This window comes from Argopecten irradians, chromosome 5, assembly GCF_041381155.1.
Source record: "Argopecten irradians isolate NY chromosome 5, Ai_NY, whole genome shotgun sequence".
NCBI classification, from domain to species: domain Eukaryota; kingdom Metazoa; phylum Mollusca; class Bivalvia; order Pectinida; family Pectinidae; genus Argopecten; species Argopecten irradians.
Genome location: NC_091138.1, coordinates 168,498 through 185,867, shown reverse-complemented (window position 1 = coordinate 185,867; position 17,370 = coordinate 168,498). Strand labels below are relative to the sequence as shown.

General features: G+C 36.5%; 1 protein-coding gene across 1 annotated transcript in view; it reads right to left on the bottom strand.

The window, feature by feature from the left end:
• Positions 1–5,678: 5,678 nt before the first annotated feature.
• The window catches only part of LOC138324180 (formin-like protein 3), a 61,887-nt gene continuing 50,195 nt past the window's right edge, over positions 5,679–17,370 (bottom strand). Inside the window, exons 8-19 of the mRNA XM_069269260.1 lie at positions 14,111–14,223; positions 13,158–13,263; positions 12,913–12,972; positions 12,522–12,649; positions 12,310–12,378; positions 10,997–11,398; positions 10,798–10,866; positions 10,625–10,705; positions 9,841–9,967; positions 8,988–9,094; positions 8,444–8,608; positions 5,679–7,833 (exon numbers count right to left, since the gene is read on the bottom strand). Coding sequence (XP_069125361.1) covers positions 7,006–7,833; positions 8,444–8,608; positions 8,988–9,094; positions 9,841–9,967; positions 10,625–10,705; positions 10,798–10,866; positions 10,997–11,398; positions 12,310–12,378; positions 12,522–12,649; positions 12,913–12,972; positions 13,158–13,263; positions 14,111–14,223 — 2,255 coding nt within the window. The 3' untranslated portion in view covers positions 5,679–7,005. The remainder of the gene's footprint in view (positions 7,834–8,443; positions 8,609–8,987; positions 9,095–9,840; positions 9,968–10,624; positions 10,706–10,797; positions 10,867–10,996; positions 11,399–12,309; positions 12,379–12,521; positions 12,650–12,912; positions 12,973–13,157; positions 13,264–14,110; positions 14,224–17,370) is intronic.

Sequence of the window (17,370 nt, the reverse complement as noted above, 5' to 3'; positions counted from 1 at the left end):
CCAATTACACTTAACATTATATACCCCCCCCCCGGTTCACCTACATTACAACCCCCATTATATAGACAATATTATAAACAGCCCCCCAACCCCCAATTATACCTAACACTACATGACTATAGCTATATTTAGCCTACCAATAACGAAATGAAAAAAAATGTAAAACATATATGAACATTTCAGGAATACTTATCAATACATTGAAATTTGAATAGTTCTGATGCCCCCTGGGGGAAGGGATATTCAGGAGTCGACACGGTGTCCTCCAGACCCCTGTGCTGCGCGGTTCGGGGTTATCACCCTGCCCGATTGGGCCCCAACTATAATGTTCTCCTTGCGTAACACTGAAATTCCCTGGAATCAAGTACTGGGGGTTTTTGTTACCCTGGCCAGCAGCAACACCCCAATGTCCCGATACTTATCACATCAAAGTTCCTCCGGGCACTCTATATCACACTTTGTACTCCAGGAATAACAGTAAGGACGTCTGGGTCCAGGCAGGGCCGCGCACATTTCCCCAAACCGCTTTGACGTTGTGGCACCAGCAATGACACAGGGGCCTGGGTCCTCTTCCTTAGTTCCTCCCCCCAGGTCAGGGGCACCAGTACGCAGCAGATATGAAAAAAAAATTGAACAACAAATGTTAGTCCTCTCTATCAGCTTGTAATATCAATACTATTAAATAACAACCCCTCAAATATCCAAATTACAAGTTTGTATTTTCAGCACTGGCCTTATCTGTTTCGAAATTAAACTCTCTAACCCCATATCAGTTACTACAATAAATCCTACTTAGTCCCCTTTACCCATGAGCGGCCTCCCCAGTAGTACTGTCGCCCATCCTTCCCCTCTACCCTTGTTACACGACGCCTCCCATGAGCATTCGCAATGAAAGTTTTACACAGGATTGTAAAGCCTATATTTCATTTCCAAAATCCGCACTGTCCACATTCCCACCAGTACTAATGTGAAACGCCTACACAAGTTCCGTTAATCAAGCTAACCAGACTAAATCTAGAATACAATAGAGAAACACAGTGCAAGCTATAAATAGCTCACACCTGAGAAATTATACACACAAGCGTAACCACTCAACCGAAACGTAAACAGTTCACCTGTATAAATTTCACAAACACAGGGACTCGTCACAACGCGTAGTAAATAAACGAGCTAGTAAGTCAACAATCAAAAATTCAAATTAATTAATTAGATAATTAGGGCCCCACGTTGGGCGCCAAATTGTAACGACTTGTTTCGCTACGACCGCAGTCATTAGCGTAGAGTAAGAATGATACAATTAATTTGTTTTGCTCTGGGTTCGACTGCCGCGTTAGCTTGCAGATTCCTATGTCTCGCTACAATATTCAAAGGTACTAGTGAGTATGGACAATGGACGACATCAAATTCATTTAACAGTTTATTAATATTTAACATGTGTAAAGGTGACAACAAGAAAATACCCGCGTGGCTCAGTGGGAAGTACTGTGAAATGGACAATTTTGCTGCTAATATTCTCACGTTTTCGCTACCAGAATTAACTCCTACCCATCAATGAAAGACCGAGCACGTGGCGCTACACACCGGGCCGATTATCGATAGCTTAACCTCCAATTTCACAAACACCGTTCTCCAGCGAAGATTCTCAAAATATCTCCTTAACGGTTAACCCCCAAAATTCAACACAGGAGGCTCCCACTCTTTTCCAGCCTACCAACGGCTCTCAACACAAGAGTGAAGACTTTTACTTACTATCGAAACCCGTCTAAAAGCGAGACATGCCAAGTCCGACATTGCACAATTTCACAAGTATTTCAACCTCAAAAATATAGCAAAAATATCGACTGACAGCGAAAAATACACACACAGTAATGTTGATGCATTTCCATACTATACAATAACAGCAAATTAGGGAAAGGATGGGCGACAAATATATAAAAATTACATAGGTTTCAAAAACACAACCCTCACCTCTCAAGGCCCGGCAGAAAAACTGAAAGCCTCGGCGCAGTCCCGAGATCTCGTGCACAGCAAATTCCCGCCAAAGTCTCGGTTAATATAATTTCCGGAATATATAGCAACGAAGCGCACCGCAGCTTCGTTACAATTATCTATACTTACTTACGTTAGCGTTTGAGGTTTACGTGACCGAATTACCACTTTAGTCCTGTCCACGTGAAGAACTGACCACAGAAGTGTTGTCCACCATCACATTCCGAGGTGATAATAGGTTAACGACAGCTAATAGATATCATTAAGTGGTGGACATATATCGATTTCTCTGGCACATCAACATGATTTGTCAGCGGTCAAGAAAACGGCAGGCAATACCAAACTAGGTCAATGGTATCTTCACCGTAAAACAGATAAAGTAAACTCGAATACAAAGGACTCGGTTCGAACGAATCGCTATGTATAATGAAATACAACCCAATGACAACACTAAATAATATAAATAGAAACCAAATTAGAGGAATTCCTGTTTTCTTATTAGAAGCCTAAACTATCGACTCAAAAGTGATAATTGTATAGTAAACACGGTTATAACGTACCCCTGGGGACCAACAAAATAATTTCGTAATAATTATAGTTCGTTACATGCATATTTCAGGCATCGTATAGAAACCATGGTTGTTATAAACGCGTTCTACTGTATTTGATCAGCGTACAAGGACCCTTCCGATGACTATGGTAGAATCCCCGCACATATACCGGACCTGAACTTTGTGACAATAGTTTGATGTTTATTTGACGGCAAGTCGATGCCACTTTGCCGTAAACATATTCTTATATAAATCTAGATTTAAAAAGACGTTCAGTGCGTGTGAATGCATATAATTTGTTGTTTATAATTAAGATAATTTATCATTGGTACATTCTTTATACAATTGAGATTTTTGAATATCAATGAGTGTCTATTTGTTAATGAAGATATCACTACACCTTATTTGCATATATCTGCAAATAGCGTTTTTGGTATGGAATTTATTCCACACTCATAAGTTATTCTTTTAAAGTTACAAAAGACACTCGATAAAGCTTGTGTCTTTTATAACTTAATAAAAAACCTCACTCGTGTGATATCAATCCCATATCCAACAACTTCTCGTTGTGTAACTTCTATTTCGACCACAATTTATCGTGTTACTATATATTCTATTCTCTGGCGATTGTATAAATGTGCTGGGCGTTGTGAACGTTTTCATGATTGAAGATAAAATACCGCCTTTGAAATCAGATGTGTGACGGCATCTTAGTGCATGCTTTTCTATTGGTAGCATAAATTGTCGACACTAAAATGTTACATCTTATCGTACGAAGACCCTTTCGACACTTTTGGTTGAATTGACGCACATGTGCTTCTTTGGCGATAGTGAATGTCACTTTGCTGTAAATCATACCCTGATGTAGTTAAAAAACCGAGTAATTTATTTAAGGTTTAACTTGAATAGATTTTTTTATGTTATGGAGATATAACACAAAAATCTGAGTGTACTGAACGGTTTATTATGAGAGTACACTCAGAATTTAATGTTATATCTCCATAACATGAAAAAATCTTTTCAAATTAATCCTTATAATTCAATTTACTACAGATAATCTCTTCAATATTCAAAATTCATTTTGGGACTCTTTTGTCTATGAAATCATTAGGCCGTCATCTCAGCCAATCAGAAGCAATGTTACAAACGGTGATCCATTTTTTTCTTTATGGACTGATAAAGTAATTTTTAAGCCAATGAAAATGCTCGTAACAAGCAAAATTGAATTATTGTTCAATTACCCGTATTGATATGTAATCAAAATTTATTCAGTTAGTAGGGATTCATGAAATAGGCGTTTATAATTAAAATTATTTGTTATTAATACATTATCAATACAAGGATTGTATTTTGAAACATTAATGAATTATTTCCATTGTGAAACATGCATATTATGGGATAGATACTAATTATGTTTCGTGTTTATTTTGTTTGTACTACCTGTATGAGGAGAGGACTAAGACAGGCTATACCTTTGTTTGTACTACCTGTATGAGGAGAGGACTAAGACAGGCTATACCTTTGTTTGTACTACCTGTATGAGGAGAGGACTAAGGCAGGCTATACCTTTGTTTGTACTACCTGTATGAGGAGAGGACTAAGGTAGGCTATACCTTTGTTTGTACTACCTGTATGAGGAGTGGACTAAGGCAGGCTATACCTTTGTTTGTACTACCTGTATGAGGAGAGGACTAAGACAGGCTATACCTTTGTTTGTACTACCTGTATGAGGAGAGGACTAAGGCAGGCTATACCTTTGTTTGTACTACCTGTATGAGGAGAGGACTAAGGTAGGCTATACCTTTGTTTGTACTACCTGTATGAGGAGTGGACTAAGGCAGGCTATACCTTTGTTTGTACTACCTGTATGAGGAGAGGACTAAGGCAGGCTATACCTTTGTTTGTACTACCTGTATGAGGAGAGGACTAAGGCAGGCTATACCTTTGTTTGTACTACCTGTATGAGGAGTGGACTAAGGCAGGCTATACCTTTGTTTGTACTACCTGTATGAGGAGAGGACTAAGACAGGCTACACCTTTGTTTGTACTACCTGTATGAGGAGTGGACTAAGGCAGGCTATACCTTTGTTTGTACTACCTGTATGAGGAGAGGACTAAGGCAGGCTATACCTTTGTTTGTACTACCTGTATGAGGAGTGGATTAAGGCAGGCTATACCTTTGTTTGTACTACCTGTATGAGGAGAGGACTAAGGCAGGCTATACCTTTGTTTGTACTACCTGTATGAGGAGTGGACTAAGGCAGGCTATACCTTTGTTTGTACTACCTGTATGAGGAGAGGACTAAGACAGGCTATACCTTTGTTTGTACTACCTGTATGAGGAGAGGACTAAGGCAGGCTATACCTTTGTTTGTACTACCTGTATGAGGAGTGGACTAAGACAGGCTATACCTTTGTTTGTACTACCTGTATGAGGAGTGGATTAAGGCAGGCTATACCTTTGTTTGTACTACCTGTATGAGGAGAGGACTAAGACAGGCTATACCTTTGTTTGTACTACCTGTATGAGGAGAGGACTAAGGCAGGCTATACCTTTGTTTGTACTACCTGTATGAGGAGTGGACTAAGACAGGCTATACCTTTGTTTGTACTACCTGTATGAGGAGTGGACTAAGGCAGGCTATACCTTTGTTTGTACTACCTGTATGAAGGGAGGACTAAGGCAGGCTATACCTTTGTTTGTACTACCTGTATGAGGAGTGGACTAAGGCAGGCTATACCTTTGTTTGTACTACCTGTATGAGGAGAGGACTAAGGCAGGCTATACCTTTGTTTGTACTACCTGTATCACATACATTGACATACGAGGGTGGACAAGATGGTGGCGACCAGTGTGGACGTGAGTAGTTCGTTCTGTTTGTAACGAACTTACACGTCAATTGATTTTTTATATATTTATGTGTACGGGATTGTCCTCCGCCATCTTGTATATTATATGTCTATTTTGATTTTACATAATATATATTATATATAATTATGTATATGCCTACCTATATGCTGTATCGCATTTGGTTATAAAACTTGAAATCTTATTGACATACATGTATTGATAGGAAATTGTTATTAACATCGATTCGATGTGTTTATTTTGTAAGAACCATACAAAACAACAACACGTAATATTTAACAGTTTATTTGACAAATTTATTTTGTTACATAATTACCAATGGACTTGATTTGATCGTAATGAAAATGTTGTGTTCTAGAGACGAAACTGTCGAAATAAAACAGAAATTTCGATGTTTCCTCAGTAGTATTAATTTATTCATTTGGAAGGTAATGTCATTACCTGCGACATCTAAATGTATATGTATGCTCAAATTCTAGAAGATAGCAAGTCAGAAATGTTAAACAAAACATTATTTTATAGACACCATTGGTTAAGCTGCACAGTTTATTTTAAGGAGGTCAAAGTGCAAGGTGGTTTGACACTCGATATTAAACGAAGTAATTTCTTGTCTATCATGTCTTCCTGTGGGTAATCAACGATTTTTCGTATTTATAAATCTACTTGGGTGGATAGCAAATGCGAGTAATATCAGCTTAGTTCATTAAATTTTGGGCAGTTACAGCAATGTGTATGAAGCATGTTAAATGATTATCACCGTTCTTATTGCGATAAACAGGTGACAATGTATATTGCACATCTCATCTATTCTGGTTGGATGATGGACAGGAAGATGTTGCACCATTGCACGACACAGAACTAATGAAAACGTTGATTTGGTATCACATGTGAATTTAACAGTACATCCAGAATGTGTTTACGGCAATTCGTCAAAAGGTACATGGCCTTACAATAATAAACCTATCTCACCTATGCATATTTGGTTTTAACACGTAACTATGATATTCTAGTGAATAGGGTGGCGATAATAGCGAGTTTATGTTCAAACAATGTTATTTGATATCAATCAAATTAGTTTATTTGGCTTTCCCAGTGGTTAAGGCCATGATAATTTAAAAATGCTAATGTTATGATTATATCTAAATTATCATTAAAAAAAAGTTCGTTACAGATTTGATTCCTCTACTGTTCTAACACATATCGCAGAGGTGCGAATGTCATTAATTAAACTGTAAGAATTGGCCATATTCTCCGATCCATGACAAAGAGGATCCTATAATGATAGGAAGTGCCATTCTAGTGTTGCTTTCTAATTAACAGTTAGTCTAACAAGTCGTAAAAATCTAGGTATCACAGGAGACATAAACATCGACAAAAATAGATACCGAAAAGAAAGTAACTCTTAATGACGTTAAATGTCATTCTACATCTGGTATTTCATTATCTTAGAACAAATAATTATAGGTATATAATCGATTTCACAGTATAAAATCGGCAATACCTCGGAGTAACTATAATCATATGGTACTAAAGGTATATAATCGATTTCACTGTATAAAATCGGCAATACCTCGGAGTAATCATAATCATACGGTACTAAAGGTATATAATCGATTTCACTGTATAAAATCGGCGATAATTGGGAGTAGTTTCAGACTCATACTGGTTCAGATTGCCTTCGAATTCCGTGAGAATTCTGGAGAGTTCACTACTATATGTGTCTTTACTTGTGGTACTACCGGCAGGGGATGGACATCGACTGTAGTCAGGGGCGGGGTCGTCTGTACGTGTGAACGTATAAGGCGTGCTAGATCTAGGTACACTGGTCTCTGGCATAGGGATGTTGTCTTGGGAACTTCTACCTGAGGATTTCAAAACATTAGCGTCAGATCCGAAGAAAGCACTGTCGTAACTGTCATTATTTAGCCTTTGGCTGGTGTTTTTATCATTGTTAATAGTATTGTCTCCGTAATCTGGCGGGATTTCGTCCCCCGGCCTATATTCCGACTGCAACTTGTTATTCCGAACAATCCAATTCTCCACAGCTACGTTTCTTTTTGCTGGATAACAACCATATGGACTATTGGTAAGATCGCATTCTCCAGTTTCTTTGAAACAACAGTCACATAGCAAGCCGTCTGCTTCCGATTCACAAGTATTTCTCAGTGCTTCCGCTACCTCTAAGTCGTAATAGGAGACATCGTCTGTCCTCTCGCTCTCCAAGTCATTGATATAAGCCGGGAATTCCTCTTCCTTGCTAGAATTGACGTAGTAAATACTGTGGGACTGTGCCACGTTCTGTAACGATGTACTGTCCGTTGATGTATCCGGGGAGGTCTCCACACCTGGCTGTGCGTATTCTGTCCGCTCTGAACGGGTACTTTCTCTGAGGGGAACTTCGGGTAGCAGATTGTTTAAAGAGTCCTGAAAATATGTAACAGTGGTTTATCATTTACAGTGCAATATTGAATAACCATTTCTATCGTTAGGATATTGGTAAAACAAATATACAAAACAGTTGTGCTATGAATAATTATTATTTATGTATTCTTTGCTGATAGAGAGCGTGTATGGTGAGTAGAGTATGTTGAAAAGTTCGGTTGTATCCATAACGTGATTACTTCTGAATTTGTGTATTCCTAATATGCAAATTAAAGAGTTATCTGCACTTGCGGGTAGGTATTGACTATGACATGTGTTTGAGAGCATAACGTCATTCGTTTCGGAGATAATGACGTGAATTGAGCTCACAAAATAATGACGTAGCAATCGATACCTATCCGCAAGGGAGCTAACTCTGTAATATGCAAAGACGAGATAGCTCTACAGTCTAAAGACTTTGTAGGGAAACCTTTATTAGCCCAAAAAGATGATAATTATGTAAACCTTTTTTTCTCAAATGTCATTATGCTATTTTTTACATTATCGTTTGATTAATTTTTAAAACAATGAAAACACTTGTTGCAAACACGATTTAAAGTAGTTTATATAGATAACGGGCACCGTCATAACTAATCAACACACAAGTCATTACCTTATAGCTTTGAACGAAGTGTGAAAAGTGCCCAAACACTTCCCAAGGCTCAGTCTTTTCCAGGTTCTCTCCAAACATTGAACAAACTCTTTTGTAGACATTTTGAGCTCGCTGGTGTGATCGCCTAAGCTGCCATACTTGTTCTTCTGCTTCGTCATAGAATGTCTGGTGTCAAGTTAAGAATGCTTCGTTTGGTGGATGAAAGTATGAAGTGATATTAAAGTGTTTTTTGTTTCGTGGATGAAGACAGGATGTGCCGTTAAAGATCCCTCGGTTTTGTTAATAAAGAAAGGGTTTCAGGTTTGACTATTTTTCTTACTTTTCAAAAATAATTACCATGTTTCGAAAATCAACATTCATTGATCACCGTTAACGTGTTTGTGGAAAGATCTAGGTATCAAGAACTTCACAGTTAGAGCATGATTTTTTTGTTCATGAATACAGTAATAATAGACATATGCTGATTCTTTGAACGACAGGGTCGGGCAATACACCGTACCCATATCAGGTTTCTGCGAACCTATTCCTCATCAATAAAGGATACAACAAGTCGATCGGCATGGCCCGGAGTGGTTTGGTTCATATGGCCACCCAGCACTCTGATCCCGTCGTCAAGCTCCTGAACCAGTGACGTCAGTCGGGAGAAGCTACCTGGTAGGTCAAATAATTTGAGCAACATATTTTCTAACCAACCTGAACATTTTAGGCCAGTTTGACACGTTAACCATTTGTTCAGAGCAGAATGAGTAAGACAATACAATTTGTGGTTTGACTTTATAGAGTGATTAAGACAATACAATTTGTGGTATGACTTTGGAGAGTGATTAAGACAATACAATTTGTGGTATGACTTTGGAGAGTGATTAAGACAATACAATGTGTGGTATGACTTTGGAGAGTGATTAAGACAATACAATTTGTGGTATGACTTTGGAGAGGGAGTAAGACAATACAATGTGTGGTATGACTTTGGAGAGTGATTAAGACAATACAATGTGTGGTATGACTTTGGAGAGGGAGTAAGACAATACAATTTGTGGTATGACTTTGGAGAATGATTAAGACAATACAATTTGTGGTATGACTTTGGAGAGGGAGTAAGACAATACAATGTGTGGTATGACTTTGGAGAGTGATTAAGACAATACAATTTGTGGTATGACTTTGGAGAGGGAGTAAGACAATACAATGTGTGGTATGACTTTGGAGAGGGAGTAAGACAATACAATTTGTGTTATGACTTTGGAGAGGGAGTAAGACAATACAATGTGTGGTATGACTTTGGAGAGGGAGTAAGACAATACAATTTGTGGTATGACTTTGGGGAATAAGTAAAAATATGACATTTGTGGTATGACTTTTGAGAGTGAGTAAGACAATAAGATTTGTAGTATCACCTTTAGTTACTGGTGATAGTTCCAGGTCTGTGTACCAGTGTAGGACATCCGGGTACTTTCGATCTATCAACCGTACGATGAAATCAAGGAGAGTCTGTTTCTTGTCACTGGACTTCATTTCTGTCAGCTGAAACAGACACAAGACTTTTTTTACGCTGAAATCAACATTAAGATTCGTAAAAAGATATTCATAGTTTGAAACAATCATGTCAACAAAATAACCTGACACTTTAATCATCCAGATATAATTTAGATATTTAAAAATTTCACATTAAAAAGGCCTACACAAATAATTTATTATTTTGTTTTTGTTTTTATGAAATGATTGTATAACGTCAGAATTTTACATTTTTTGTAAATCGATAGCCTATACGACACCATACAATTACAAGATTTAATCTATATATCTATGTAAACACTGACATCTCATTTCGCTGTTTTGCCCTATGGCGCAGTAATAGTCAACTATTGCGCAGTAACTAAAACATCGCCGGAAATCAAACTTATGTTTTTGGAATCAAACTCGTTTGTATCAAATACAATGAAACTGTTTAATTTTCCGTCATCTTTATGGGAGATGAATTTGCAAATGTTTCAATGAAAAAACTTCTACTCAATGTACATCTTTGTTGGTATGGGAACTGAACGTCTTGTGATGATATGCATAGCTACACTGTAACTATTCACCTAGGCGTATTGATACAAACCATTGCTATTATATCAATGGAAGTATATTTATTATGTCGATTAATGTTACTTTCATTTTCGATTCAGATCTACTTACCGATGACAGACACGAAAGCTGGAAACCTTGGACGGGCCCTCGTTTGAATTTGTTGATATAATTACCAAGATTTAGGATAATCTGAAGGTAAAAACGTACACTTTAAGTATTATGTCGATATTATCATCGATGATAACTGATTACATATATTGTTGATTTCAACATTCAGTTACCTCGAATACTTTCCTGATCCGGTCACAGTTAAGCAAAGAATATCCCGATTTGTGAATATTATGTAGTTCCTGAAATAAATAAAAAATATAAGTATAATAGATAGGAGTATTTGAACATATACATGCATGATTTTATACACAAGTAAGAAAATGTACAAATTAATAGACCAGTATAAAAGAGTTATCCCCCTTAACTTACCGGAGACAGAACATCTATCTTCTGTTGGAACTGGTTCATAAAGGCTATACAGCTAAGTTTGGCTTCAAGGTCCGACACAGACACTAGCTGCAAAAATAACATAAAGGCTATACAGCTAAGTTTGGCTTCAAGGTCCGACACAGACACTAGCTGCAAAAATAACATAAAGGCTATACAGCTAAGTTTGGCTTCAAGGTCCGACACAGACACTAGCTGCAAAAATAACATAAAGGCTATACAGCTAAGTTTGGCTTCAAGGTCCGACACAGACACTAGCTGCAAAAATAACATAAAGGCTATACAGCTAAGTTTGGCTTCAAGGTCCGACACAGACACTAGCTGCAAAAATAACATAAAGGCTATACAGCTAAGTTTGGCTTCAAGGTCCGACACAGACACTAGCTGCAAAAATAACATAAAGGCTATACAACTAAGTTTGGCTTCAAGATCAGACACAGGCATTAGCTGCAACAATAACATAAGTACGGCCAACAAATTCAACAGAGTCACTAGCTGTTGAATCATAAACCACATTGAGCATATAAGCTATATATGGCTACCAAAGTCGACAGTTACTCTGTTTGTTTGTTTGTTTGATTAATCAACGTCCTATTAACAGCTATGGTCTTGTAAGGACGGTCTCCCATGTATGCTGTGTCTTGCGTGTATGTTGTGCGAGGTGCATGCTTTGGGAGACCGTGGTATATTCATGTAGTTTCTTCTTAAATAGTGGAACTGTTGCTCTTTTTATATCACTGAAGCTTGCCGCCGAAGACACCAAGCAACATACTCCACTCGGTCACATTATACTGACAACAGGTGAACCAGTCGTCCCACTCCCTGTATGCTGAGCTCTAGGCAGGAGCGGAAACTACCACTTTTATAGACTTTGGTGTGCCTCGGCAAGGGGACAGAACCCACAGCCTTCCTCACCGGGGCAAACGCTCAACTCAAGGCCAAAAGTGAGGCGGTGCCAAGGGAGGCATTAGGAAGGATAAAGTCAGTTAGGAAGAAGAGAAAAGATAATATCCTTAATTTAAACGCATTTTACGATCATTCAATAGGGGCAGCAGGTAAAATTATAACGCCCTAACTTCAGGGCATAAATAAACTGTCACTAGCAATGAAAATGGTTGCCAGATCCAACAGATTATAATCTTAAGGAAACCCTCAATTTTTATAGTATATATATACAATATTTTGCTATATTTTGTTGTCGATAAACAAATTGCAATGTTACCCCAAAAATGATGATTGCTCTTTCATAAAATTTATATTTTAGCATCATAAGATATTACTCAATACAACTTTACCTGAACCATAAGTTGTTCAGCTTCTGCCAGGTCGTTAAAGTTACAAGTGAGTGACGTCACGTCTCTCATCTATTGAAGATAATAATATGTTTATTATTACATGTATGTTATATTAATTGGAAATCAAAACCACTTTTATTCAAGCAAAACTTTTACAATCAACAAATATCGAGACTTGGTGTTATATTCGGTGATCAGTGTTGTATCCGTACCTCGGTTTCTGTCGGAATGAATCGAGACAGAAGTTCGGCACTGTCAGCGTTCACCGTCTCATAGTCATACTGGTCCAGTGCTCTTCTCAATGCCTCAGCTGACAATCCTACCGCTCTCTGAGCCAGTACTGTAAATATGCAACAAATAGTATTTGCAGGTTTGATGACTTCGTTTAACGTCCTATTAATAGCCAAGGTCATTTGAGGTCAAATATCCCGATAAAAACCGTGGGATACCAAGAGAAATTATGTGGTATTATGTACAATTTAATCCTATTTCGCCATGGTGGTATGTGAATGTAATTCAATGAAAGAATAGCCTGATAAAGAATACAACGTTTCCTTTGTATGATAGTTAAAGCTAAGTGACTCTCTTGCTTATCATACTTACGTAAATTTTGGGCTCTGTATGTTTCTAGAAAAGTGTATTTCTTATCGCGACGTCGAGATTCTGAAAAAAATAATAGTGTCAGACGTGAATTTTGTAAATAGGATGTTCCATCTTAAAACTTCGAAAATGCTACAATTAGGCCCAATATCAATATTAAGACCGGCTTAGTAATTATCGTTTCATGTATGCTTTTCTCTCCTAACTGTATCATTTAGGTTTTACAATAAAATAGTAAAATTGTGGACCTGAGTGTTTCCTTAATGCGATTGAAGGCTTTATTGTGTCGAGTCGGAATGCTGATCTGAATGCGTCCATATCCTCATCTTGTAACACCTCCTCTGTACCCATAGTCTGGAATATCATCAAAGTTTGTCATTCTGTAGTAATCATTGAGCGTATCATTGAACGGAATTCATTTTTCTTACCTCCATATGTTTGTTCAAGGTTGCGCTCTATTGTTTTCATTAGAAAAGCTAGACATAAACTAAAAATGACCCAACTTTAAGAATATGCATGCCAACAGAGCAACTATAATTATAGAAAACTAGCATTAAATGGAATAAAGAATTCAAAATAAGTATTTCAAATACAATGCCGTCATTTCTTTGTGACCAAAATGCGTCCGGTGTCATGCGTAAAAGTACCCACTACTAAAAGGTATCCGGATACTTTTTATTCCTGCATAAAAAGTACCCTCCTACTAAAAATATTTGTACTCAGTATATTTTGTCTCAAAATGGTTGAATTTAGTACGAGCAGAACTGAGGGTTGAAGTTGTCAGTTTCTGTGACCCAAACAGTGTTTTACAGAATTTCACTGAGGTATTTAGGATATCATCAATTGTAGTAACAGTGTTCAGCATAACTTCACAAAATATATTGTCATCTATAAACAAAAAGTAAGTGTATTAAACACTTAACACTTTGTTGGTTGTTTTATGTAATGTTCAACCTTACAAAGAATCTTAACAAAACGCTTAATGGTAAGATAGAATACAAACGAAACTAAAATTTGTCAAAAATGATATAAAAAAAATAAAGCGATTTGCCTTCTGCGATACATAGTGATAGTTTAATGAAAATGAACAACGATGTCCAATTCATTCAGAAAGTATATTAGTACAGAAAAGGCATTTGGTACTTCATATGTAAATACAGATAAATCCATTTGAATTAAACAGATATCAGGGTGTTCATACCTGGAAAATGGTTTCACGAACGTCCTGTAGTGGTTTCCAGCATAGAAATGGGAAGTTGATTGCCGTGGTCGACGTTTTCGAAAAGCCAGAACATGGAGGAGGTGGCGGGGGATCTGTATAACCGGGTAGGTAAGGAATTACGTAAATGTGTATCATTATGTTAATGTGTATCATTGCGTCAATGTGTATCATTACGTCAATGTGTATCATTACGTCAATTTGTATCATTACGTCAATATGTATCATTACGTCAATATGTATCATTACGTAAATATGTATCATTACGTCAATATGTATCATTACGTCAACGTGTATCATTACGTTAATGTGTATCATTACGTAAATATTTATCATTAAATCAATGTGTATCATGACGTCAATGTGAGTCATAACGTCAATATGTATCATTAAGTTAATATGTATCATTAGGTCAATATGTATAATTATGTAAATATGTATCATTACGTCAATATGTATCATTACGTCAATCTGTATCATTACGTTAATGTGTATCATAACGTCAAAATGTATGATTACGTAAATATGTATCGTTACGTCAATTTGTATCATTAAGTCAATGTGTGTCATTACGCCAATGTGTATCATTACGTCAATGTGTATCATCACGTCAATGTGTATCATAACGCCAATGTGTATCATTACGTCAATGTGTATCATTACGTCAATGTGTATCATTAAGTCAATTTGTATCATTACGCCAATATGTATCATTACGCCAATATTTATCATTACGTCAATGTGTATCATTACGTCAATATGTATCATTACATAAATGTGTATCATTACGTCAATGTATATCATTAAGTCAATTTGAATCATTACGCCAATATGTATCATTACGCCAATATTTATCATTATGTCAATGTGTATCATTACGTCAATATGTAACACTACGTCAATTTGTATGATTACGTCAATATGTATGATTACGTCAATATGTATGATTACGTCGATATGTTTCTTTACGTCAATATGTATCATTACGTTAATGTGTATCATTACGTCAATGTGTATCATTACGTCAATGTGTATCATTACGTCAATGTGCATCATTACGTCAATGTGTATCATTACGTCAATGTGCATCACTACGTCAATGTGTATCATTACGTCAATGTGCATCATTACGTCAATGTGCATCATTACGTCAATGTGTATCATTACGTCAATGTGTATCATTACGTCAATGTGCATCACTACGTCAATGTGTATCATTACGTCAACGTGTATCATTATGTTAATGTGTATCATTACGTCAATGTGCAACATTACGTCAATGTGCATCATTACGTCAATGTGTATCATTACGTCAATGTGTATCATTACGTCAATATTTATCATTACGTCAATATGTTTCATTACGTCAATGTGCATCATTACGTCAATGTGTATCATTACGTCAACGTGTATCATTACGTTACTGTGTATCATTACGTTACTGTGTATCATTACGTCAATGTGCATCATTACGTCAATGTGCATCATTACGTCAATGTGTATCATTATGTCAATGTGTATAATTACGTCAACGTGTATCATAACGTCAATGTGTATCATTAAGTCAATGTGTATCATTATGTTAATGTGTATCATTGAGTCAATATGTATCATTACGTCAATGTGTATCATTACGTCAATATTTATCATTACGTCAATATGTATCATTACGTCAATGTGCATCATTATGTCAATGTGTATCATTACGTCAATGTGCATCATTACGTCAATGTGTATCATTACGTCAATGTGTATCATTACGTCAATGTGCATCATTACGTCAATGTGTATCATTACGTCAATGTGCATCATTACGTCAATGTGTATCATTACGTCAATGTGCATCATTACGTCAATGTGTATCATTACGTCAACGTGTATCATTACGTTAATGTGTATCATTACGTTAATGTGCATCATTACGTCAACGTGTATCATTATGTTAATGTGTATCATTACGTCAATGTGTATCATTACGTCAATGTGCATCATTACGTCAATGTGTATCATTACGTCAATGTGTATCATTACGTCAATGTGCATCACTACGTCAATGTGTATCATTACGTCAACGTGTATCATTATGTTAATGTATATCATTACGTCAATGTGTATCATTACGTCAACGTGTATCATTACGTCAACGTGTATCATTACGTCAACGTGTATCATTATGTTAATGTGTATCATTACGTCAATGTGTGTCATTACGTCAATGTGTATCATTACGTCAATGTGTATCATTACGTCAATGTGTATCATTACGTCAATGTGTATCATTACGTCAATGTGTATCATTACGTCAATGTGTATCATTACGTCAACGTGTATCATTATGTTAATGTGTATCATTACGTCAACGTGTATCATTACGTTACTGTGTATCATTACGTTACTGTGTATCATTACGTCAATGTGCATCATTACGTCAATGTGTATCATTATGTCAATGTGTATAATTACGTCAACGTGTATCATTACGTCAATGTGTATCATTACGTCAATGTGTATCATTACGTCAACGTGTATCATTATGTTAATGTGTATCATTACGTCAATGTGTATAATTACGTCAATGTGTATCATTATGTCAATATGTATCATTACGTCAATATGTATCATTACGTCAATGTGTATCATTACGTCAATATGTATCATTACGTCAATATGTATCATTACGTCAATATGTATCATTACGTCAATATGTATCATTACGTCAATGTGCATCATTGCGTCAATGTGAATCATTACGTCAATGTGCATCATTACGTAAATATGTATCGTTACGTCAATTTGTATCATTAAGTCAATGTGTGTCATTACGCCAATGTGTATCATTACGTCAATGTGTATCATCACGTCAATGTGTATCATAACGCCAATGTGTATCATTACGTCAAAGTGTATCATTACGTCAATGTGTATCATTAAGTCAATTTGTATCATTACGCCAATATGTATCATTACGCCAATATTTATCATTACGTCAATGTGTATCATTACGTCAATATGTATCATTACGTCAATGTATATCATTATGTCAATGTGTATCATTACGTCAATATGTAACACTACGTCAATATGTATCATTACGTTAATGTGTATCATTACGTCAATGTGTATCATTACGTCAATGTGTATCATTACGTCAATGTGTATCATTATGTTAATGTGTATCATTACGTCAATGTGTATCATTACGTCAATGTGTATCATTACGTCAATGTGTATCATTAAGTCAA